This window comes from Polistes fuscatus, unplaced genomic scaffold, assembly GCF_010416935.1.
Source record: "Polistes fuscatus isolate 324 unplaced genomic scaffold, CU_Pfus_HIC Scaffold27, whole genome shotgun sequence".
Taxonomy (NCBI): domain Eukaryota; kingdom Metazoa; phylum Arthropoda; class Insecta; order Hymenoptera; family Vespidae; genus Polistes; species Polistes fuscatus.
In genome coordinates, this window is record NW_025113104.1 from 1,551,840 (window position 1) to 1,578,305 (window position 26,466).

A 26,466-nucleotide genomic window follows, 5' to 3' on the forward strand; every position below is an offset into this window, starting at 1 on the left:
TTTTCATTGTGTTCGTATTTTATTAAATTTACAATTTTTCTTTTCTATAAAATGCAGTTTTAAAGTATTTCACAATAATTAATAGATATTATTTCTTTTAGTAACTTATTCTTTTTACTTTTCCTATTTCTTTATATATTTTTATTTATTTTGTTTAAATGTAAAATCACGCGTTTAAGTTTAATTTTAAATTAAAAATAGAGATTTGATAAAAATAAATTCAATTGAAAAGTGCATCTGCGAATTCGACGACTTATATATCAGGCAATTGTATCACTTGATTGTATGATTAATATATTTTTCTTTTTGTTACAGGTGATCATCGTTGGATTTATCATCTACACATTTTGATTTTCTTTTACTTGAGCTCTCATATAATGGCTATTTTTTAAAAAGCATTTTTGAAGGCACACACAAAAACTAAATATGACATTTATATTGATACTTAAAATTCTATAAGAAATGTAGCTCTAAATATTTGTGAAAATGTTTCAAAGATTTTGCAATTGTTTTTTAACAAAAACAAAAAAATAAAATCTAAATTTAAATTAATATTTTAAATACGCGGAAAAGGAAATGATTCACGATTTTCTAAAAGAGTTTTACAGTCAATTTTTCTTTCTTCTATCAGTCCATTTATTTCTTTCTTTCTCATTTCCTATCGTTGAATTTAAAATTTTTAATCAATTAGAAAAAGGAATCTGCTTCATAAAATAGATGTGTAGAATACCCTAACAAGTTATATATTATGTAGCTAAAGTTCTCAAAATTTTTAGTCGATAATTTATCGATTGTGGATCTTTTATTATTACCGACAAAATATTAACTTTTTTTTATACGGTCTCTACCTTTTCTTCGAATGTAATTTTTGTTGCATCTATTTTGTAATGGCAAAAGATTAATTTTAAATTCCAACAAATAGATTTTATATTTTTGGTAATTCCAGAGTGATTTTTTTGGCTCCAAATGTAATTTTTTTTTTAAACTAAAATACTATTTTGATTATTGGGTTTATGGAAAAAAGAAATGAAATAAATATTAATCATATTTGTTTTCATAGTGTCGTAATATATTTTGTAATAAATTATGTTAGTTGTACTTCTATCGTTTAAATTTGTTTTTATCACGTAGTTGTGAAGTTATTTGGCTGTTTGTGGATGGGTTCACATATAATTCCTGTAATTTTATTCATATATTTATTTTGTTTCTCAAATTTGTAAATTCCAATGTTGATTAATATTTAATTCAATTAAATCTTAGCTTACATGATGAACATTAATCGAATTAAATATCGTCGAAATTTCTCTTGTAAATTTGACGCAGTCAATTTATTTTTTTAAGAACGAAAGCAGTTAGATAGAATACTATTTTTGAGATTTATTTAATTAGAAGTAATACTTTCCATAGAAAATTTTGAAAATATAATGTAATTGAAATGATCATAAAGCCATAATTTTTCTCGAATCATTCGATGCTTGAATGTTAAAATAATAGTGTATCAAACTGCTTTATAAAGTATAGTACTTGTGTCTATAATACTTAGGAACTCTATATCTAACATATACATGTATAGGTAAGACATAGTTAGGTACATGATCTCTGGAAATGATTCTCGAATAGTATTTACTTTTACCAGTACCACAATGCAGATATTTTATTACAACACTTTTGTTAATAACCATTCCCATTTTCAGAATAATATTATTCGAAGTAACTTATTATTATAATGTATTGAATAACATTAGATGGAAGACATAGGCGATAGATCAAAGTTTCTTAATCGTGTATTCGGTTGGTGTCATTGTTCAGAGAAAAATGATTAATTAAATGAGGATTTTTAAGAAACAAAAATTCTAATATCGTAATATGAATTTATTCGTTAAGATAAAAGTACTCGAGGGATTTTAATAATGTAGGTGTCTATGCAAAATGAAGTACCTACACTTGTCTCTTTGGAAAGTTTTATTGAGTACCTATACTTGTATATAAGTACTGAATTACAAGTACCTTAAGCAACACAGCAGTTAGTTATTACGTCTTAAGAGAAAATTTGTTGTTTATTTTTTATTTCTTTTACCTTCCGAAGTTTCTTTATATCATCCGCAAAGACACAACTCGGATGCGTATTTTATGAAATTTAATTTTCGACTCAAATGTAAAATGGAATAGAAGAAGATAGTAACTTGTTAATCTTCGTAATTTATTTCTTAATAGAGAATTAAGCTTGAGTAAAAATTTACAGTAACACCGAGTCACTCTTTTTAGGTATGCTAATGCATACAAAACAAACGGATTATGAAGATCTTTGATTAGAATATTTGAAGCCGTATCGTAAAGATTCGCAATGAATGAGAGAAAATATAATATAAGTATTATTTAAAAATATAATATATATATATATATATGTGTGTATGTATATATTTAATTGTTTGGTCCTTGCATCCCTTGCTAATTCTAATATTGTTCGTCTACGTGTGTTTAAGGTACATTGCATTTCTTCCATCGTTTTTAAAGAATGTTCCCATTGATTTCGTCGGAAGTCTAAACTTTTGGTATTATTTTTATTTCATATTAATTAATGAATAATTCTATCTATTTATAACAGTAACGCAAATTTCAATTAGCCCGTTCGAAAGAAAAACGCGGACACTTTGTCGTTAAAAGTATTGTTAATTATCGTTAAAATAATTTTTCTTTCGAAACGACAATTATTATATTCGTAACTTTGGATAGTTTAATATCTAATTTTCATTTGTCGGTGTTTAAAGTTCTTTTTTAAAATTTTTTATTTTCGTTATTTGAATTCTATTACTAAAACACTTTCGTACGTCGCTATGGTTTCTTTTTTATTTTCATTTATTAGTATCTTACTTACAAATGTTTTCTTCGTCATTAAGCCTTTTCTTTCTGTTTTTTTTTTGTCGAATCTTTATCGATTTCGTTCAGGTACACAAACGGTAATTACCATAGTAATCAAGTGCAGAGTTAAAATGAGATACACCTCTTCTTTCACTCGCTTGGCACGGTAATTGTGCTATACTTAACAAAGCTATCCTTATGTCATAATATTTCTTACTACTTACAATAATAATAATAATAATAATAATAATAATGATAATAATAATATTAATACGTGTATTTATTATTATCCAATTAGAGGTAACTCTATTTTTCCTCGTTTCTATATTATTTGTTTAAAGTTGAAGAAAATTTCATAGTTTATTGTTAATCCGAGACGCAATTTCATCGAGTTATCCGATAATTTCTTTGATATCTTGTTAATCCTCTGATTTTCATCATCCACGCAAAAACCTCTGAGAGTTTGACTACAAACTCAAATCTTACTATATCACAGTATCCATCTTTCTAATTTAATTACATTACCATTTTTATTTATTCTCTTTGGTTAAAATACGTGTACATAAATGTAGGATTCGTGAGAATAATTGGGCCGTTGGGACTGGAGCTTTTCGGGCAATTACTCTAATTTTTGAGCTATCCAAGGCCCTCAGTTTAACTTGCTTACGAATGCCTATTTTATTTCAAATGAATGTATTCCAATCGACATACATACATACATTCGTAAAAGTACAAAGTGTGAGTTATAGCCATGATTTTAATGATTTAGGCTTAAACCAGTACTGCCCCGTCAGTTTTATTTTCCATGATAAGGTCAAAAGTTGGTGTTGAAATATCGGTAGGAGTTGGTACAGCTAATGGCGCCAAACGAATAAGTTTTTTCGGGTCCTTGTAAGGTCGCATTCGAATTTTGACAGGATGAACCAATGGCGATAGTTCTGATAGTAAATTCGTGCCATTGTTTTCAGTATAATTGTTACGAAATACGGACTCGGTTGATTTGCTTTGTTCGTTCAGGATCGAAGAACTCTTTAAATTAATTGCGGAAACGGAATTGTAGACTGGAGGTAAATCGGTTTGGGTTAGATTAGTTTCCGGTGAAAAATCAGCCAAGTCGTTTTCCTCGAAAGACGTGAAAATATCAGAGTCAGGTACCGAAGGTGCATCGAAAAAAGATTCCCGTAAAGACGAGGTCAATGGTTCCGGACATATAAACGGGTCTAAAGATGTCAGGTCGTTCAAATCGCTACCACTGTTGCAAGTTTGAAAGTCGTTAACCGAGTAAGAGGAAGGAAAGGCTTGGTGTTCGTTTGCGGATGTTAAAATTTCTTGACTTTTCGACGATTCCGACCATTTAGAATCGGACGGTCGTCTCGAGTTGAATCTCGTCGAATCGTGTTCACCGAATATCGGCTCGGCTAATTTATTATCTCGGGATTTTTCTAAATTTCGTAATAACGCTTCGAACAATTGTATCGGTTCTTTCGGTTCTATTGTTGACATGTCTTTGTTTGGAAGATTAATTGATTCGGAGGGTTCGCTGAAGTCTTCTATGTTCAATAATATAGAAGGTAACGTGGGATCCGAATGTCGTATTGGACTTTTTCTATGATTCGATTCGAGTTCGATGTTATTTCTCGGTAAGCTTTCGAAATGATTTAAATTCTTCGAATCCTCCTCTTGCAAAGAGGATAAAGGAACTGATTCCAAAGGACTCGGTGGTTCCGAGTGTATTATAGGAATCGTTAATCCTTCTATAACATTTGGATACCGCGAAAATGCTTTATCGATTTTTCGCTCAATTCGGTTGACCGATTCGGAGTGTTTCAGTTCTATGTTTATTCGAGGTTGAGATAATCGATAGGATGCTGATAAGTCTGTCTCATGTCGTATGTTCTTTGATATGCTCGACGATAAAGTGGACGGTGCCGTGTGGACGACGTATTTTGGCTCGAGACAAATTAACGTTGGCTGTTTGTTGCCGTTAACATTGATACTGTTCGAAGATAATTTACAATTTGGACTTCCTAACAAACTACGTTTAACCAAATTATCAGTTGTTGGTAGGGACGAGTAACTGTTGTGAATACTTATGTCTACGTTATCGATGAGACCGAGTCGTGGTCGGGTTCGAATTCGCGGATAAAAGTTTTTTCTCGTTTGGTTTTCCGTTTGTTGATGTTTCGATCGATTTTGGTCGACGTTACGTCCATCCAATTTGTTCTCATTTAAATTCTGAACAGAATATCTGTGAGCGACCTCCGACTTGTTCCTATGTGCGGGGAATATTCTCAAGTTAACTTCCGATGTAATACCACTGGCTGTCTTTATATTCGGATAGGACATCGATGATAGATTAGAATTTCCACGTTTATCCATATCCATATCCTTCATCGTTGCAGTCCTTTCATTGACATCGAGCGTCCCGTCAAAGTGCTTTGATTGACAATCGGCAACCGGATTGTTCGCGTTCAATAACGGATCTGACATTGCACTCGACCGAAAGAATTTTCTATTACTGCTACAATCGGAATTAAGATTTTGATAGGATATGAATTTAGGTTCGGACCATTTTTTCGAAAAATTTTTGCTCAACAGTCTCTTACGATTGAGACGTCTCAAATGTCTTATCTTACCAAACGTTGGGTCTAGCAGGTATTTGAGATTTTTAATCTTATCGATGTTATGATTAGAATCGATAACGTGATTCCGATCGATGATATATTTCGGATCTAACATTTTTTTTAAATCCTCAATATCCTCCTCGACAATTTCATTGGGATAACATTTCGAGGACGAACTTAGGTCGGTTTCATTTCTTTCCGGTGAAATATCTGACTGCCTTCCCGACATTTCCAAACAACGTTTGCTCGAATAAAGTGTGCTGTTAATATGCGGTTTAGCTGCAAAACAATTTTCGACGTGTTGTCTTCTAATGTCGTTGATGTTGTTCACCTCGGCCAATTCGAGATTTGCATTCGAGACACGTCGAGCGGGTGAACATCCGCCATATCGACTGGGTGTAACGCCGAATAAAGCGACTAAGTCCTCAGCTATTTTTCCTGCCGCTATTCGCATCTCACCGTGATGAAAGGCATAAATCCAGGGATTTGCACCGCTATGTGCGAGAATTAGCAAACCAAACCATATGACCGTCCACTCCGAAAGGAAATTCGTCTCGTAGAAGATATCGAGCAGCATGCACATCTGAAACGGTAAATATCAAATTCTCGAAATATTTTGCGGACAAATTTATTTTTCATCAAAATTGACTCTCATATATTTTTGGTTTAGCATTATCGTTGAATAAAATATATCTACATCTTATGAATTCATTGTTATTTCGTTTATTTTCCAATAAAATAAATTCCAATCGTGTGAGAATAGTTTTCAGAGAATAAAAAAATCAAAAGGAAACTGAAGAAAAGAATATTTTATTGAATTTGAAAAAAAAGAAGCTTTCAAGAAAATTCCTAAATAGAATTACTTTGAAGCAGTGTTAGAAATATGTATGGAAATTCGCTGCATAAAGCATAATTTTTTTTTCCTTCCTTCTTTCGTCATCGTCGTCGTCGTCGTCGTCGTCGTTGTCGTTGCCGTTCTATAGAAAAATCTAACAAAATACAATATTACTTCTGTAGTATTTTGGGGGAGTAGCTAACTTTGTTTCGTTCTGCTTTTAAGAGATGCGCGTCTATTCCGCATGAATTTCTTTTGCGGTCGTTGACAGAAGAGTTGATTTTGCTTCAATAGATATCGCGTACGTTGCCCTCGTATTTACTCCCCTTTTTATTCTACACATCGACGATACAAAATAAAATATACGTACATATATACATACACATTTTAATCCAATCAAAATCTTTCCACAAATATTTCAGATATTTTACATCAACGGATGTAAACATAGATTAAATTTAATTAAATTCAGAATAATTTCTATTGGTTATAAAAGACGATTATATATACCGAAAGATAAGGAATGAATATTTATGAACATTAATAAAATATTTACTTACTTGGAATGGAAGCCAAAGGAGGAAAAAAGTTCCAACGGTTACAGCCAAGATTTGACCATATCGTGGTAGAGGTAAAGTTTGCGTTTGATGTCGGAATGATAATTCTACCGTATAAATGGCACGTGCATGAGCGCGTGCTACCAAGTAGACGTACATATAGCAACCCAGAAGTACAAGGGCACTTGGAGCCCAAACAACTATAACCAGGAAAATCCTTACAGGTGGCAAAACAGCTGCTCTGAATCTACAACCTCCGCTACGATGTAAAATAAATTAATTTCTCTTTCTCATTTTCTCACACACACTTGTCTTCTATATTTCGTTTAGGAACATATTAGGGATATCGAATGTAGATTTCATTACCAATCTTTGAGTGACAATAAGAAAATGTTGTTTTCTCTTTTGAAATTAATTAAATATTCAATTATTATTAATAATTTTACCTATGGGTTTGAGTTAGTCCCATGATTTGTGTGTAGATCAACGGTGATAGTCCAACGCAGATTGCATAAATCCAAAATATTGCGATAAACTTTTCGATGTTGCTGTGAGTGATGATGTTCTTGTATCTCAATGGTTGTGCCAATGATGTCAAACGATCAACAGCTATTGCCACAGTAACCAGCACGCTTACGCTACAAAGTGCGATCACGATGCAATACGGGATGATGCAAAGTGTCGATGTACCATTTTCTGGCAGGCCAGAAAGTTCTAACTGCATACCAAACGGCATGAATACTCCGACCTTTATCAAAAACGAATATCGATTTGAAATCAGGTTTTTTTATTTGTTACATGTTAGATGGTAATGGCTTTGATCGTCGATGAAATTCTATTTTCATGGGAAAATTTATTGAAGAAAATATTCAATCATTCAATACTTTGATAACACTTAACACTCGTTATTACTATCTTCTCATATATATGACGTTAATTATTGCAATGAATTCAATGAAAAAATTACACAAACTTTATTTATTTTATATTAAAATTATTTTTACTAGAAATAATTTCAATTTTGTTAACTTGGCTTATTATAATTACCGGTCATATACGTTAGTGGAATTAGCAAATTTTGAATCTCAACAAAAATTACTTTCATTTTATTTTATATAAAAGTTAGTTCGACCGAAAGAATGGTTTCCATGTCAGGTTCAAAACTTTTCAACTAATCCTCGTATGAATTTCTAATCGAGTAATTATTTTTTCAATAGATTAAAGAATAGCCAAGTCGTAGAAAATGTTTCCAGGAATTATCATTAAATTACTGATTTGATTTTATTTAATCTTTGAATAATGGAAAGGATTTAATTAGTTTTTGACTCGTCAAAGGCACATATAAATTCTATATACAAGCTAGTATAATCTCTATATTTCCTATTAGTATGTAGCAGTTCTACTAGATGTGTTAGTCGAATTACTACGTCGAATTAGTGCGTCGAATTTATTGATTGTTATTTTCCACGAATTAGTGTTCAACCATTTGTATTCATGCTTCATAAGATCCGTTCATTGACGTCATAGCCTGCAGAAGATAGATCAGCCAATACATATCTAAATTAACGAACACCCTTTCTCTTCCTCTATACATATATGCATTTGTCCAAATTGAAAAGTATTTTTATTTGAACATATTGTGTGTACTGTATCGTGAATGTCTTTCATCGACGATCAATGCATCGAAAATCAATGAATGGTCTTACCCCAAAATCACTGATGGCCAATGATACGAGAAGACAGTTGGAGGCCGTTCTAAGTCTCTTGTATCTATAGAAGGCTGCTAAAATGATCGAGTTTCCTGTTACGGTTATCGGAGATAGGATGCAAACTATTGAGACTGCTAGTACAACCGAGATTGGACTGATGTCCAGTCTTGTATCGATTCTGGTCACTGTTGGTTTAAGGGTGGTCGTCAATTCATCGGCAATTGTGCTAGCTAACGACTCCGTAGCGATCCCTGACATTGTCATTCCTTTGAGACAATGAGTCCTTGTATTTTTTGTGTCTACGTACAATGCTCGTATATATGTGTTTGTATTTTCGTTTGAGTTTGTTAGCCTTCCGTCTCGTCCTTCTTTTCTTTCGCCCACGTATCCTTCAAGTCAAATTGGGTTCGTAAATGTCTCTTCCGTATGACGCCATGTCGTTACCAATGAAAATTCCTGAATCGATGAAAGGATCAACTTACTCCACCCTACTAAAATATTTCTCGCAGGAACCATGCCTTTTTTATCCCCTGTCCCAGATGATTGATCTTCCTTTCTGAAAATATAATTGATTGATTTTTAAGTCGATCTTAATTAATTAAACAGGAATTATTTTTTTTCTTAGATAAAAAGGTATACATTTAATTTATTGATATATCGCGAAAATTACTCAAAATGTCTGATCACGCATCACTGATGCCTCGACTTGTACTACTTAAAATACATATATGCAAATATTAAATTAAGATTAAACGAATTTATAATATAATATAAATAATCAAAATAAATCGTGTAGAAATATACAAATATATGAAATATACGCGCGATTAATAATAAGATAATTGATTAAATGAGAATTTAATTGGAAGTTATCATCTCTTTTCGGTATACATATATATCTAAATAATAAATCTAAATAAAAATAGGTAATAATACTCGCATATTTGCGGGCGAGTTTGACGTGATAAAGCACAAAGTGCTATCACTTGTTTGGAAGCATTCGGAGTTTGTCGAAAGGGAAGGATAATCGTGAATATATACATCGCACTTGTTGAAATTCATGTGCAGGAAAATCAAGTCCATGCTATTATCTCATATTTGCAATTCGATTGTATTTGAATGCATCCGAACCCATGCAGTGTACCGTTAACATTATTTTTCGAGATGGTTTGAATTTGAAAGCTATTAAAATCATGCTTATGCACTCTTGGAAACCACCAACGTTTATTGCCTACACCTACTACTACTATTGCTACCACCTCTTTCTTCATTCGTAAATCTTCTGAAAACATTTAATTAATTTGTGCAGGTGGGATGGCTCCAGTAGAAAACGTGAGTTTTCTGGTTTTCATTAACCGACCATCTTCTTGCAAAACCATTTTCTATTTATTTGCCACGCCGAATGCAATTAAGTTAAGGGCAGTTCACTTTCCGTTTTTTCCTTTTTATGTAGATTATTATTTGCGTGCTATCACTAACAGGGGAAGATCATTTCTTTCTTTCTTTTTTCTTTCACGATTGCAAGAACCGTTTCAATGTTTGCCATACTGTTTTCTTTATCGAAATACTTATCACTTGAATACAAACAATTATAATAAAGAAAATATAACTTAAGTAATGTTATTTTATTAAAATTTTACGGAATGTATTAACGTTGCATGAAAAGAGAAGAGAGAGATGCTTTAGGGTGTAGATAAATTATGATTTTCACTCTATAAATATTAAAGTATATTTTCATTATAATGAAGTACCTTTCGTATATATTGTTAAGCATTTCTGAGAGAGTTTATGCATAACCAAAGACTTGCAAAGCGAATTCATACATATTACTAGTGCTATAGTAAAGCAACGTGAAGTATCAAAATTGTTGCTTTATTTAGTATAACATGCATGAACATTTTTAGTATAGTTTTATTTTCCACAACTTCGTAGAAATAATTTAACATTATTTTTTACTTACAAAAACTTACGAACGTTTGTGATAAAACATTTTTCCAGAGTAAATCGAAGTATTCAAATTATTATTAATTTGATGTAACTCGTTTAATAATTTTTATTATAAATTTTTTTTCTTTAGAATCTTTTTACAAATATTTTCACATTATTTTCTTCTCACGGACATTTGTGTAAAAATATTTTTGTCGAGTTTTAGGAAACGCGTAAAAATTTGTCATCGACCGATAACGATAGTTTCGATAGTGAATAATTGGTTTTTTCTATAATTTAAAAAACTACTTCCTCTAGAGCTCATCGTGGAAAGTTTGAAACGATTATACGATCTTATAAAGTTCGAACGTAGAGTAGAAAACCTCGATCGAATTTCTCGGTTAACTGAACTTTATAAATTATTTAATAGCTAGTCGTCTATTATCGATGACTCGTCAATGATGCTCTTTCTCTTAAGAATCGACAGTTTGACGTTTAATAACTGTGTTCGAAAATAACTCATAAAAAGTCGTCCTTCGCTAGTTGCATCTCATATATTACATGTATGCACGCACGTAGAAAAATTGCAACGTTATTATTAAAGCTGAACTATTTAAAGAAATATTTTTTTGTCAATAATTTTATGTATTTATTTAAGACAATGAATTCATTTCTATAGATCTATCATCTATCATGTACGTTTAATATCTCGTCTTGTTTTTACAATAAGATAAACGAAAATGCTAATGAATATTAAATTTTAATGAAATGTCAGATTTACATTTAATATATTTTCCGTTGTTTTCGATTTATTATTTTACTCGTATTTTCAAATCATTTCTTCGTAAAATGAATTTTTTAAATTTCAATTCTCGTTCCCGATCCAAATTGAGAGATAATAATTCATCCGAGAGGGAGGGGGGAAACTGGAAAATGGAATTTTCAAGAAAAATATTTGCAAATTATTTCTTTCACGGACAAAAAAATCAAATCCGGAGTTATCGTTCGGTTCAATTTTTCTTATTATTTTTTTTATTCTCTGATTATTTTTAAAATAACAATTCAACCGCGTCCTTCCTACCTATGAATAATATTTCATGAAAAAACTTTTTAACGACGTATCCGTATTTTTATATCGAATTTTGTTAAATACCGATGTGGTAAAAGGTTTATTTTTGTTTTTTCGTATGATAAAAAAAAGTAGGCATGAAATTGTTCGAATTTCGATCGATAGATTTGTCGAAGCATGTGCGTGTGTTCTATTGAACCATGAAATGGAATTGGAATTCTTATCGTGAAATATCGAGAAAGATACCTCTTTCAATCCGTGGATATAATATTTTTCTGACGATGTGTCAATAAATTCTACTATATCGAGCATTTTACAAAAAAAAAAAAAGGAAGAGAATAACGATTAAAAAAAGAAAAAATCAAGAGAAACTCGAAATAAAAATTCGTATTTTAAAGTATGCTAACGAGTATAACTCGATAATCATTCGTTCTTTGTTTTTGGGTAAGTAATGAACGTCAACTAAAAAAGGTTTCAGAATAAATGAACGATAACATTTCTTTTTTAATTCGTCAAATTGATATTTAAACCTTTCGAATTCGTATCTACATTTTATCTACAAAAATAAATACAATTTGACGAATAATGAAACAAAAAATGTATATTAAGGGTTAAAATACGATAACGAATATGTCGATAATCATTCCAATTCTGTTTTCAAACCTTTGAATAATAAGCGTTAACTATACGCTCTGGAAATTAATGAACGATACAATTAATTGAGAAGACGACGGTGTTTCTCGATGGAATCAATAAAGTTTAACTTATTTGTTAAGGTCGTAGTTTCTGACACGTGAAACATTAATTAAACCCAACACACATTCGTAGATATTGATCTTTCCGGTATTTCCCAAGGAATTTCAGTTTCGCCATCATTGACCTAAAATGGTCAAATGTTTCGAATGTGTCTTCCTTCTATCAGATATTTGTATGTGTATGTGTGCTTGAGCGTGGGTGTGTATCTACTTATATAGCGTTTGAGTCTCGTTTAAACGACTCTTTAGGCTGGCAACTTCCTTTATTAGAACAGAGAAAAGAAGCTTTAGAGAGTGTTTTATAAACTTCGTAATAAGAAAATGAGCTTGTCGACTTGTTGACTTTTTCTATTCTCATTGTTTTAAGTATCGCTTAGCCATAGTACGTTCATCTTTGTTTTTCCAATTGATAAAAGACTGGAAAATAAAAACTTCAATAAAAAAAGATATGCCGATTTAAGGATTTCCTTGTTTTATTTTTTAAGAATATTCTCATAATGTTAAAATAAAAATGAAATATAAGTAGATATATTAGTATAGTTACTCGATAACACCTATAACAAATATGTTCACTCATTGAACAGATGCGGGACACGATGCTTTGCTTCTTCTTTATTTTCTTTCTCTTTTTTTCTAGGTCGATAAAGATCATACCCGCATTGGCGGTACCTTGAGGGTATATTTAAGGGTTCTCTTGCGTGCATTGAACCTTTTTGCTACGCAAAATATTGATTTCACTTCAAGGTATACACACAGTAAGTTCCGTCGTTCTTTTTATCTTCGTTGCTTTTGTTTTTACTTTTGTTAAAATATTTAATTATGATATCTAGGAATGATTTAAATATTGATAAAAAAAAAAGAGAATGAACGAAGATAAATTCTATTAACGATTATATTTAGAAGTTTAATTAAATATTCCCCTTGAATTCCTCCTCTTTTTTGTTTTCATATTTTATGTCGTTTTATAAAAGATGTATTTGTACAATTTGCATATGCACGTTGAGAATTAATTATTCTTTATAAAAAGAATATTAAAATGATGTCCATTTATCGTTAGTGAATTTTTTTAACTTCTTTTTCTTCATACTTTTCGTCACGATTGACTTTTTATTATTTGACGATGATTATTATTATAATTAATAAACGATCTAACGCTGTGTATTAATTAAAATAGGAAGGATATGAAAAATAATTGTTATCCATTTGTCTGGTTTATCTCTTTTTTTTGTCGTCTCTTTGTTCATTTCTACTTTCTCTGTTTGATTTGATTTTATTTTCTTTGCTTTGACCCTGCACTTGTACTCAACATCATCTCGGCTTTGGCTCGAATTCTGGTTCCGACTTCGGCGCCTTCTACATCGGTCACGGTCACAACTCCTGTTTTTTCCCACGCGTCGTTGATTTCACGAGAAAGGAGTTTCGAATAATGCTTTTAACTTTGCCAAGACTATTAATACGATTTTTCGATAATGTAAGATCAAGGATTCCTAAGAGGTCTCTTTTCTTATTTTTATGTCCTTGCGAATACGTCATCTTTTTAATACTTCATTTATCAAGAATTTGATAATCCATCTTGAAATTGAATTAGTATGTTAATTCATTTATAAACTATTATCTTAAATAATAAATAATATATTGTAATATAATAATGATAATTATAAAGTAAAATGAAGAATAATAAAAAAAGATTAGAGAATTTTAATTAAAAAATGTTAAAATCGGTCATTTGATCGGTAAAAGTTCAGTGTTAAAGGTTCTAAGCTTCAAATAGAGAGTGTTTCTTTTTTTTTATCTTTTTTCTGGTAAATAGAGTTCCGAGCTTCTATCGGTGGGCGTAAAAGCATGAGTGGTGGTGGATCGATCGACTTAATCATTGCCAGTCATGAGACGAACGTTAAATTTTCTCATCGTGATATATCCATTCAAACTCGATTACTTCCCTGGGATTGAGGAGGGTGTTAAGCCTCGACACGATGATCACGATCGATAATCGACGACTAGTAACCTTCGACTAATTTTCAATTAATGCGAACGCGTGTGTTATCCTTCTTGCGAGTGAGTGATATTGAAAAAAGATTTTTCTTTCATTACATACTTTTCTTTTTAATTTTTTTTTCTTTTTAAATGTTTTCTACTTCGCACATGTATACGAAAATATTTTTTATTTTATTTTGTTATTTAAATGATCACAATAAATAAGTACACTAATAGTTTCAATATTATATATCTACAATTTATAATATTGTGTAAGAAATATATTAAACAATCAGGGGGGGGTTAACTGGTGAAATTCGTATAGAAAAAAAGGAAATAAAGAAACAAAAATGTTTGCACATATTTTCCAAAAGAATTTAATAATTATCAATCACGATCAAGAGAATAAGAATTTTCCTTTCGGATAAAAGTACAAGGTCGCGTTTATAAAATTGCACGGAACGTTCGAACCCTTGCTAGGAATGCCAACTATTTGGCTTAGTACCAAATCGTATGCCGAACATCTGCTTTCTTTTTCTTTGTTTATTTTTTTCCTTTTTTTGTCTTTCGCATAAATACATTTTTGCCTCCTTTATTTGGTCCCGTAATATTGTTTCATCTTTCTTCCATTTTTTGTATTGATCGATAGTAATTTGTCGGAAAGTTCGCGCGACCGAACTCGTCGAGGCCTGTTTGCTGTTCGTTCATTCTTATTCTTCAGTTGGCAATATAAAGCGTAAAATACTCTTAAACTGCGATACTTTAGTCTGTTCGTTCCTAGATCAATACGATTTACATTCTGCGTCGGGATTGGGTGTGGCGTTTGAATATCGGACAATATAAAAAAGGCAAGTTTACTATTCTATCCTTTCGTCAGAACGAATTTTACTTTTTTATTTTCGTCACTCGACATTTCTCCTTTATTTTTTTATTTTATTTTATTTTTTTTTCTTTACTTACGAGATCGCAATAAAATGTTTTTGTAAATATGAAATTGAAAGATTAGTTAAAGGTAGGATACAAATTGAGCAGAAACAAAATAACTATTAAAGGGATAATCCTAATCGTGCAAATAATCAAACGTATCGAACTCACGGATAGCATCCAATTTAGTTCTGACACATATGGTGTTTATGGAAAAAAAAAAAATGCTAAAGTTTGCTCGAAAAGCAGCAGTATAGCAGCAACAGCAACAGTAACAGCAAGAATGTGAACATAACGAACTCCAGATTATTTGCAACGAGCTCTTTCACGTATATAAATCTGATGCGATATTTGTTTAATTGACCTGGATACAACCCGGTTGAAATAATACCACCCATTTCTATAAATGGACGGTAGGTACGTTTACATATATCATTTTTCTTTTCATTATATTATTATCGTCCGAACATTCATCTAACATTAAATTATTATTCTCATTTGTATATCTAATAACAAAAAATCGGATGGCGAAGTTTCCTAATCGATAAAGGTAGATTACGTAAGTTTGATAATATTTTCATTGTTTTAAAAATTCAATTTCTCTTTATTTGCCTCGCTTTTTTTTTCCTTTTTCCTTATTTTACCTAACGTATAATGCGTGATAAAATGAGAACCCAATGAATATTAATGCATCGAATAACGTGCATTACTTTGACTAGTTTTCGAAAGTAACTATGTAAATCCAATGTCTTCAACTTGCATTAATTCTATAATATTTATTCGAAGCTTCGAATTTTCCTACAGTTTTATATTGTTATCAATGTTGCTCACATCATCGCTTACTCACCCGTTCGTTTTTTACGTCCATTCTCCGTTATATTCTGTTTCTATCGATTGTATCACAACACCGAATATATTTCTTCTCTGGTATAATGTCTATTTTGTAAACAGATGGATGCAATGCTTTTATCTCTATAACTGAAATTGGATTCGCCGGGGAGTAAACTCTCTCCCCTTTTGTTTTTAAAAAGGAATGAAATCATTTGGCAAATATATTATTTAATTTTCTTTCTTTCCCCCTTATTATTTTTACAACAACCCAAAATAATAATCTGAAGGAACAGGCCGTTGAGGAACAAAAAAAAATAAGGAAAGAAATAAGAAAGAAGATTGGTATGCTAGTCTTTATTTAAGGGAGGAAAAGGGATCCAAAATATCGGCCAAGGACAGCCACCCCGAATTCACGATTTAGGTATTTCCAAAAGATATGAAATTCTCGGAAGAGTTTAGATATTTGTCATAAATTTATATGAAAAAAATAAAGCCGATTGTATTGTTATTAATCGACGTTCGAAATATTCGAAAATTTATCGAACATTTCAACGACGACCTTTGTCTACTTTTTTCTTTCTTTCTTTATTTTCTTTTCCTTTCTTTTATCGCTAACTTGGATAACAGAAAAAAATGGATTTTATTTTGATCGAAGAAGGAGAGAAAAAAAAAGAAAATGAAAGGGAAAAAGTTGTGAAATATGGTCGAGCAAGGATAGTGACGGCAAGATCCTCTTTTCTATCGCATAAATCAAAGCTTGGTAATGAAGTATGATGTCGACCAAACGCCTAGATACTTTCTCTTTTTACTTTTCTTCGAGATCGAGAGGAGAAGGCTCGAAAACAACTTTTTCGAGGGTTGAACGTAGACGAACGAGATAAATCTTTGTACGGTAGAAAAACGAGAAGTAAAAAACGAAGAATACGATAAACTTTTCATGGTTGCGAATTAGGTTTTGTATTTATCTTTCTTTTTTTTTTTTATTTTTTTTTCTATACCGACATCGATCAGATTAAATAAATTCGATTTTGTTTAATATTCGGATTCTCCTTTGTATTAGATTTTTAATGACTTTTATCTTTATTTCTTTCTTTTCGATCCAAAATAAACGTTAAGTATTTCATTTCACGTCTCGAATTTTTATTATCGTTCGAAAAACGAGATAAAACGCGAATATTCGTGTAAAGAGAAGAGAACGAAAATTGAAAAGAAGAATTTAATAAACGAACGATGAGATTAGAAATTAATCAATCGTTAATTGTTGTCCCTTTCCAAACGAATAGTTAATATTCTGATCGAGTTCTTTTGTTTCTTATTTCGTAAAATCATCCGAGCGGATCAATGCCCTTCGTTTGTTTATTGTTGTTGTTGATTTTTTGTTGTCTAATAAAAATCAATAAAAGTAGCGAGACGAGTAGACCGGCAGGAACGATTAATTAATTAGCGAAAGAAGAAGGGAGTGAGGAATGGGGGTGCAAGAAGTAGATGGGAGGCTACGCGAGGGTGTACGGCTCGGCAAAATATTGAGCAACGGGTTCATTCTCTCTCTAGATTCTAATTTTAACGGAATCCCTTAATTGAGAATAGCGTTTGTCCCGACAGCCCACAATTTCCCAGTTTCATTGTCTTTTCAACTTTACGAGCAAGTCAATCTCGGTTTTAAAAGCTATCCCCCATGAACTTGGTAGCTTTTAATCATGTCAGCCACACATCCATTAAATTATCTACCATGTGAGAAATTAATAGAAACATGTATCATCTCACAGTTATGATATTTGCATGTACCATATACGTCCTTTGACATTTATTATTTAATTCGAATGAAATTTGTACGAAATAAATTTCTCTCCCGTTGTAGAACAAATTTATCTTCGTTTGTAATTCATCGAACGTTTCTTTTGGGGTTACAGTATGATAAATAAAAGAGACATATAATATCGTACGTTGTTTAAATTAACCATACATTACAATAAAGATTAAATTTCATTACTTTTTTTATATATATATATATATATATATATATATATGTTATCTAGAATGAACATAAAAAACGGAGAAAGATAGAAAATAAATGTGGTACACGTATCAATTACGTGTTTCTCATAAAGTTTTCATATTTTGCTCGTGTAAGTAAAGTTTCCGAGAAATTTAGGAAGCAGCAAAGATTACGCTTCCTCGTTTCATTCTTGCGGATCTTTTAGATATTTCTTCTTCTTCTTTTTTCATTTTTTACTTCGACAATATATCCATATATGAATTTATTTTTAACGCCAATAATACAACGTACTAAATATTTACACATTGCAACTATTTTTTTTATTGAAAAGATACAATTAATCGGGTCGAGTTGTAATTTCAATAGAATATTATAGAAATTCGTTATAATTCGATTCGATGTAAAAGAGAGCAGAAAGAAAAGGGAGAAGATAAAAAGAAAAGAAAAAAAGCTAGCTCCCATTGCTACAGATACGGACTTGTACGAGTGCTTTTCATTCAAGATTTAATCAAATTTTCTTGACGGATCACTATGGGGGAGTGTGGGAGTTCATGTTGCTAGTATATCGGACGTTCTCCTACAACCTCTGTTAAAACTAATATCATTCGGATTGAACGATCGATAGGTCGATTTCGAGATCGTTTATACCACCCATCATCATACTAATCTGCTAGATACCGGATTAGAAACAACAACGATTAACACGAAGGCGTGAATTAATTAATAATAATTAAAGAGAATTTATGTTTCACTCTCTTTTACTTCCCACGCGATTTTTTTGTCTAATAAAATTTAAAGTACTAGCATTAAAATTTTCTTCTCTTCCTATTTTTTACTTATTTGTTTTAATTTATCATATAACGGGATTAAAATTAATGTCGATTAATTGTAACAATAAGTTTCTAAATTTGAGATAAAATTTAAAGAACAAGTATAACAATAAAAAATTTGTCTCTTGGAAAGATCAGAGAATTAATGTGAAAATTGTTACATACAAAAAAAAAAGAGAGAAAAAAGCAACTGGAACGAATGTAAGCGACAATCACACGTTACTCGACTGATCCCTTTTGACAAACGTGATCGGAGCTTTAAATCCACATTTTCCATTTTAACGAATGCGTTACATGGTATCGTTTGACGTGTCGTTGTCATGTGATCTTACTTGTCAAAGGGAATGTGTGCGTTTCCACATAATATCAAAATGATACACGATATTCTACCAATAAGAGTTAAATTAAAAAATAATTTTTAAAACGACCATTTATCTTTATGATATATTTCTTTGGTACACTTTTTGTCTCCCTTCAAAATTGTTCGCATAAACTTGGTACGAAGAAGAAGAAAAAAAAAGGGAACAAAATGGGGAAAAATAGCATCAAATTACTCGGACGATTTTTTTTCTCCCCGAAGTTGTCACATGTTCCAAGACGATACGTTGAGAAAGAGAAGAAGAAGAAGAAGAAGAAGAAGAAGTAACATTAGGAAAAGGCGTCTTGCGAAGCACCTGCACACTGCGTCTATTTTCTCTACGAAGTTATGTAATCGACATTTTTCCTACTCCTCGTTCTTTCTTTGTATCCTTATTTTTCTAGGTTCTTACTTTTCTTTCCAAATCTTTCCCTTTCTCTCATCTATCTCTCTACCTCTCACTTTTTCCCGATTATCTTAAAATCCTCTTTTCAAGAGGGAATTATAACTTGGCGGCATTTGTACGTTCAATTTAAAGTAGGATGATACTTTGGAAAAATATATTTCAAGCCTTTTCGAATCTTTTCTCTGAATAAACTCGTTGAATTGAAATTGTTGACGAATGAGATTAAACTTTCAACGAGTTTAAATTCTTATATGATTTTTTTACGTTAAACGAGATTATTCTTTCGAGGATAATGATGGGTGTTAACAGATCGTGATTTATATGATTTTTCTAAATCAATATTTTCTCTTTCCATAGTATTTTATGACAGAGATATTCTAAATATAACTTCCCATGACTTATGATTCCATTACTTGTTGACAAACCGCATATTTATGCACGTATACGCGTATATAATATATATATAGATGCACGTAATTCTCGTAGGTAGTAGTTCCATTCATCGATTCAAACGGAAGACCCTCGAAGAGGTCAATAAAGAGAAGGTGCACTCGGGCACGTGCATTTGCGGTTATAATTTAGTAGCCACCCCCATCACAACGTATTTCTGAACAATTAATCGTGAATAGGTGAAAACGCTTTGAGTATATTTCAAAGTGAATCCTACTTAGTGTCCTATCAAGAACATAAGACACGAGAAAGGGAGAGAGAGAGAGAGAGAGAGAATAAAGAATGAATTAATTATATGATGTTAAATTCAAGAACAAACAATTCTACAAGTAAAGATAAATAATAAATAAGAAAAAGATTGACGATACGAGAAAAGACAAGTAAGATGATCGTTCATTGACATGAAATATTGCTTATCGTGCACATAAAAAAAGGAAAATATCTAACAATAAGTTTGAAACGTGCTAGAAAGAGTATCTGGGTTTATAGTAGAGCAATACCCTCCGTTACTATCGAACGTTGTCACCCTTCTTAAGGTTTAGATCCTTTCAAGGTTCGATAAAAATTACTTTTATCTGAAACTCGTTTAATGCCAACTTTTACAAAACTTGTATACTTTTTATTATTTTCGTACAGAAGTTATATTTTTTTTCGTTGGAAGACGATTATCGAATATCGACGAATCGATAGTATTAATAATAATAGTAATAATAATGAGAAAACTAAAATAAATGAAGTGATTGTTCGTCGAAGTGAGGATAAGTTTTATCTGGATTTAAAATGTTTTCAATGTTTTACTTACAGACTGAGAGAAAAGTAAAATCGATTTGTAACAGCTGGTGCATCGTGAAACTTTGTAACTCGTTTTAAAATTGTCGATGTTTCGAACGAAGAGAGTATTGGTCTATATTCCTGTAATCCACCAAACGAGGAAATTTCTATGGGGGGGAAAGTGCATGTACTACGAGAGAATATCAATATCATAAAAACGAGATATAAAACATATAACTCGTTTCATCTTCTTAAAACATTGAAAAATGTTAACCATACAACGAACATTTCTATTTATCGATTATATTAAACGATATGAGCTAATAATAAAAGAAAAAACACAAGAAATTATAATTAAACGTCTTATCTTTAACACGTTCGTCACTTATATTTGGGTTAAGGGTATGCCTCCGTGGGGGCCCCATCATCCAGATATGGGTGACGTTCTTCTTCTTCTTCTTTTTCTTCTTCAAGTTAAATAGAATTTTAAATTAGAATTTAAAAAGGAATTTAATAGAATGAGCATTGTAATATAAATATAAAAATATACTAAATGAAAATATCAACTAAAAATATACGCATTATATTATTATACATTTTGTTAAGGGGTTATACGCAGTTGCGAGGCTCGAAATAAACGTATTTTCATGAATTTTTTCTAGAAACAGTTTTTATTTCTCAAACTAAAGTGATGGTAATTCAAATAGAGCCAACTTTTGAGAATACAATAGCGCGTCGATTATGTAAAAATATTAATCTGCACCGCTCCTGTAGATGATTTCCTGAACGTCCTCTAAAAAAAGACGTTTGGCGGTGATCTCCATTTTGGCGGTTTGGATTATTGAAATTAAAAAATATGGTGGATTCTTTTAAAGGATAGATTAATGCAGGTATTAAAACCAAGGAATAATAAAAATTTTGATTTTTGACAAAATGGCGTCTATTTGAAAAGAAGTTCTTGTTTTTGACTAAAAGTTTTGCTCTAAATTGTTACAAAAAAATAGTAATAAATTTTTTAAAAATTATTCCTTATACTTAATACCTGAGGAATATATCTAAGAAGATTGTGTAAAAATTTGAAACCGATCGGTTAAGCCGTTTTTGAAAAATCGAGATCACCGATTTTGAAAATACCGTTTTGAGAAAAAAGCGTTGAAAGTTTCAAAGAGACGTTTACACATAGTTAAAAATTGTTGTTTGCAGCTTACATGAAGTGAAGAATATTTGTCGGATCGATTTGAAATTTTCAGATAATATACTTAAATATACGTACATTCCGAAAATGAAAAAAAAAAAACAATCGATTTTTTAAAAATTCTAACTGCGTATAACCCCTTAATTTAAATTTAGGGGAAGATAAAATATTATTATATCGATCGGTATATGTTCTCTGGCGTATCGACAATCGGATTTGGGTGACCCGCGAGAAACTCAATCGAATCACATGGTGGCCGATATAAACGTGTTAAAATAAAATCAAATCAAATGAAACTTGGTTGATAACTTTGATGAAATAATAATTTTTCTTGTTTATATTTCCAATTAGAAAACTTCGCTGGAATTTCGCGAAAATAGAAATATTTTGTTTACGATACTAGTAGAATGCACGAAAGATAGATGGTAATTTTTGCTACGAAGCGTGACGATGTTCGAGGATGAAATTCAATGTTATTGCCACTGGTCGGTTGGTCGGAGCTGACTCGTTTAAGGGGTGGTTTGAACACAACATGCATCCATAATTAACAACGCTATGTTCCTCCGGTCTAGATTAACCATAAATAATGTATACTATCTCTGCATCCCTAAAATATTATCTTTCTTTGTTTATCTTTCATTTCTGGTACGCAATTCGATCGTTTTGTTCATAATACTGGTTAATCGTGTTTGACAGATCAATCTGGAGGTCGTTTATAGTTGAGAGAGAGAAAGAGAAATTTAAGATTGCATCAAGAAAAACACGTGGTTTGCATATGTAGATGCGTATACGGTTCGTAATGTGGTAATATCGACAGCATGGTTTAACAGAGAAGTCGATTGGTTTGGAGCTTTATAGCGTGCGGTTTATCGCATATTCAACGACAACAAGGTCGCATAAATATTAATTAGAACGGACATACACGAGGGTTGAACTCGGTGGTAAAGAGAGAGTCAGAGAAATCTAACAAAAAAACAAACGATCTTATCGTTATATGAGCTTTGGTAGAAAATTCTTTTCTCGTTGACGACGTGCGTACGTGTGTTCATTAAATTTGATATATCTACGATGAGATAAGAAAAACGAACATTAAATAAATATAAGAGTAACGTGAAATAGTCATTTCATTTTAGTTCAAACTCGACCTCGCTGTAAATTTTTTAAATAAAAGATCTTTGATATGCAGTTACTTCTTATAAAGTTAAACAAACAAGCAAGCAAACAAGCAAGCTAGGAAGGAAGGAAGGAAGGAAGCAAGTGAAATCAATTAACTCGAGTTTAATCAGTCGGATGAATTTTCCTTTATTTTTTTCCATCATCCAACATGAGGGTTGGAGTGTACAGAGTGTAACCTTCGGTACTCGAATGGATCGTGTCAGATCATGTTAAATGCCTTCTTGAAACTTGATAAAAGAAAATAATATAAAATGAAGGGAGACAAAAAAAAAGGTTTACTTTAAACGAGTGTTTATTTATCATGTGTAAAATAGAGCTACAGGTATTTATTTGTCTGGAGTTTTTCGTGTATTCACCCTATAACCCTCTCTCTCTCTCTTGTTATACTCTTACGAAAGAGTTCCGTTTACCTATGGTGGAAACATTTGCTAAGTACATGGCATTGTCTGCTGTGAGGTACGCGGCCCGTTACTATGGGGACGAAATACAACGAAACGAATAACAGGAGAATGTGTGAAGAAATCGGTGACGGGGGAGGAGGTGGAAGAGGATGAGGTGGAGTAGAAGTGGGGAGGGGGTTAGGGGGTTAGAGACAAATGCGATTGTAAGCACTGCATCGTACGAAACAATGCGCGAGTATGTCCACAAATGCAACCCACCCCTCTGTTTTTTATTTCCCTTTAACTTACTTTCTTTCTCATTTTTTTTTTTTGTTTTTTAAGAGAAAGAGGAAGAGGCGGAAGAGTGGGGAGGGGTAGTAATATGCGGGATCGTTTTACAAATCTGTAAATAAGAGTCGGCGAACGTGAGAGCTTTTATAAAAGAAAAAAAAAAGAAAAAATAACGTAGGCAGGTGTGCGATGTTTTTTTTTTTTTTTCATTTTTCTAATCGAAACGTTGACAAGAATACACGCGCCAAGATTAAATCGTCAAATTATTAACGCTCAAACGACCGTTCGCGAGATTTTTTTATCTTTCAATACAATGCTGAGTGAGGAGTAAAAAATTGGTAACAAGATTTCTAGTTTTTCAATTTTTAATTTCCCATATGTATAATATTTGTATTTCATTTCCAAATGAGGCAAAATCGTCGGTCTAAGAGCAAACCTCTACGGGAACTAATGTGCAATCATTTAAGTCGACGTTTTTTTTTATTAATTAATAACTTCAATGTCTCTTTTAAATGAAACTCGTTTAACATAAACTATCTGACGGGGGAAAAAATGAACGAACGAAAAGTTGTTAAAACGAAAATCCAATCGTATCATATAAATGTATATATTTCAAATTTTCATAACCAAAATATTATAAGCAGTCCCTTGAAACAACGAGAACCATATTACGCCTTCGTTTAAACAATGCATCACGCACAGTGTATGTAATCTCAGGAGAATAGAAGGTAAAGTTCGTCAAAAGAAAAAAAAATAAATAAAAGAACACGTTTAACGAAACTAACTTACCATCGAATAAAAACTCGTAGCACATCGTATAAAATCGTTGTCACATGAATTAATCACAATTAATACAAAACTATCATCAGTCTCTCGTGTTCCATGTGAAATCAAAATGAAATCTCATTAAAATCATCGAACAATGATCTTTGCTTTCTTCGACGTATTCGTTCATTTATATTTACCCCAACCCCCCCCCCCGCCTCGCTTTCGCCCTGAAAAAAAAAAAATTAAAATACCCAAAGAACGATGATGAAAAATAATTAAATCCCTCGTCAGGTTATCGACGCGAAAAAGAAAATGTGAAAGAAAATAAAAGAAAAGATGAGAAATAAATCGGTCAGATAGAGGTAGGAGGAACACACACTGGGTTGGACGAGAATCTCGATATGAGAAAAATCGGTGGTGGGTGATTCGCGTCGGGACGCCGCGTGTCGACTGAAGGCAGGCATCGTATCGTAGGATAGTCCAGAAAGAGAGTGTGTGAGAGAGAGAGAGAGGGAGAGAGAGAGAGAGAGGATGAAGCGAGTACGGACGAGGAAGGACGAGGACGAAGGAGGGTGGTGGAGTATAATGACGGGGTGGGGCAGGAGGTTGGAAGAGGGGGTGGTTAATATTGGATTGCAAATAAGTGTAGATTTTTTGGTTTTCAACTAAACGGGGTTGTTTACTTTCACAAAAACCTACGTAAAAGCGGTCACTGGCCGCTGTATGGTTTTATAGTTTATATGGTTTTAGAAAAATCCGTCTTTAAAATATTGGATTGGCAAATAAGTGCGGTTACTTTAACAAAAATATATATATATGTATATAAAAAAATTATTAAAATAAATTTAAACAATTTATAATTTTATAATTTTATATTTTCAACAAACAATAAAAAAGCGAGGGTGTTTATTTTAACAAAAACCTACTGGGAAGAAAGAAACATCCCCTCCCGAATTTTTCTCACTTTCATTCCTACTTTTAAACAGGAAGGATCACTTATATGCCAAGCAAAAAATCCGCACTTATTTGAAAACCCAATAGAAGAACGCTGACTGCGAGGGCGTATCGGGGGTGCATCTGGTAAGAGTTCTCTTCGTTGGTGGTAGTATTAGGGATGGTATAGAGGGGTTTCACGAAGAGGGAATCGGATGGGATGGGATGGGATGGGGTGGGGTGGGGTGGTTTGGCTAGTGGAAGAAGAGAAAGAACCTGGCGCGAATCCGTAGCCACGTGGTGCGCAATCGTCGAATCGGTCGACGCACGAGTCGAGTCCTAGCATCAGTTGGAATTGTGAGAAGGAACGACTCGGTTGCAACCGAGTCGACGGACTATGCAAGAGAACGAGAAGAGCCGGTCTTCGATCGATCCGAATTTACCCTCCTACCGTTGCTGCTGCTGCTGCTGCTGCTGCTGCTACTGCGTGAGAGGGTGGCTTTGAGAGGAAGAGGGGGAGGAAGAGGGTGGAAGGGAGAAAGAGAGAGAGGGAGAGATGAGGTCTGCAGGATATGCGGATAAAAGCGTGTAGAGTGCGCTATCTAAAGAGAGAGACAGATAGGGGGTAGGGAGGAAGGGAAATGAGAAGGGGTCAAAGAGTGAAGTTCAGGGAAAGAGAGTGACTCGATGAAATCTGGATGAGAGAATCTCGATCGTAAATCGTAGATCTTGTCCGTTGGTTTATCGATTTTTTGTCTCCATCGGTTAGTTCGTTTCAAGGTCGGTAGTATGCGAGAAGGATCGAAGGAATGAACGAGGGGGTAGTTTTCACAGTGGGTACACGTATCT

At 32.4% G+C, this 26,466-nt stretch overlaps 1 protein-coding gene across 6 annotated transcripts; it reads right to left on the reverse strand.

Moving 5' to 3' along the window:
• Window positions 1-1,947: 1,947 nt before the first annotated feature.
• On the reverse strand, window positions 1,948-25,138 carry LOC122518883. 6 transcript variants are annotated; one of them, XM_043638013.1, is made up of 8 exons: window positions 25,062-25,138; window positions 24,706-24,911; window positions 21,260-21,341; window positions 9,067-9,140; window positions 8,582-8,973; window positions 7,322-7,623; window positions 6,879-7,134; window positions 1,948-6,066 (listed from the first exon to the last, which is right to left on the reverse strand). In XM_043638013.1, the coding sequence occupies exons 4-8, from the start codon at window positions 9,098-9,100 to the stop codon at window positions 3,631-3,633; spliced, it is 3,420 nt and encodes a 1,139-aa protein (XP_043493948.1). In that variant the 5' UTR covers window positions 9,101-9,140; window positions 21,260-21,341; window positions 24,706-24,911; window positions 25,062-25,138; the 3' UTR covers window positions 1,948-3,630. The 6 variants fall into 6 exon arrangements, with proteins under 6 accessions (XP_043493948.1, XP_043493947.1, XP_043493951.1 ...); XM_043638012.1 differs by lacking the exon at window positions 21,260-21,341 and having other exon boundaries at window positions 25,064-25,136; XM_043638016.1 differs by lacking the exon at window positions 21,260-21,341 and having other exon boundaries at window positions 8,582-9,140.
• Window positions 25,139-26,466: the final 1,328 nt, after the last annotated feature.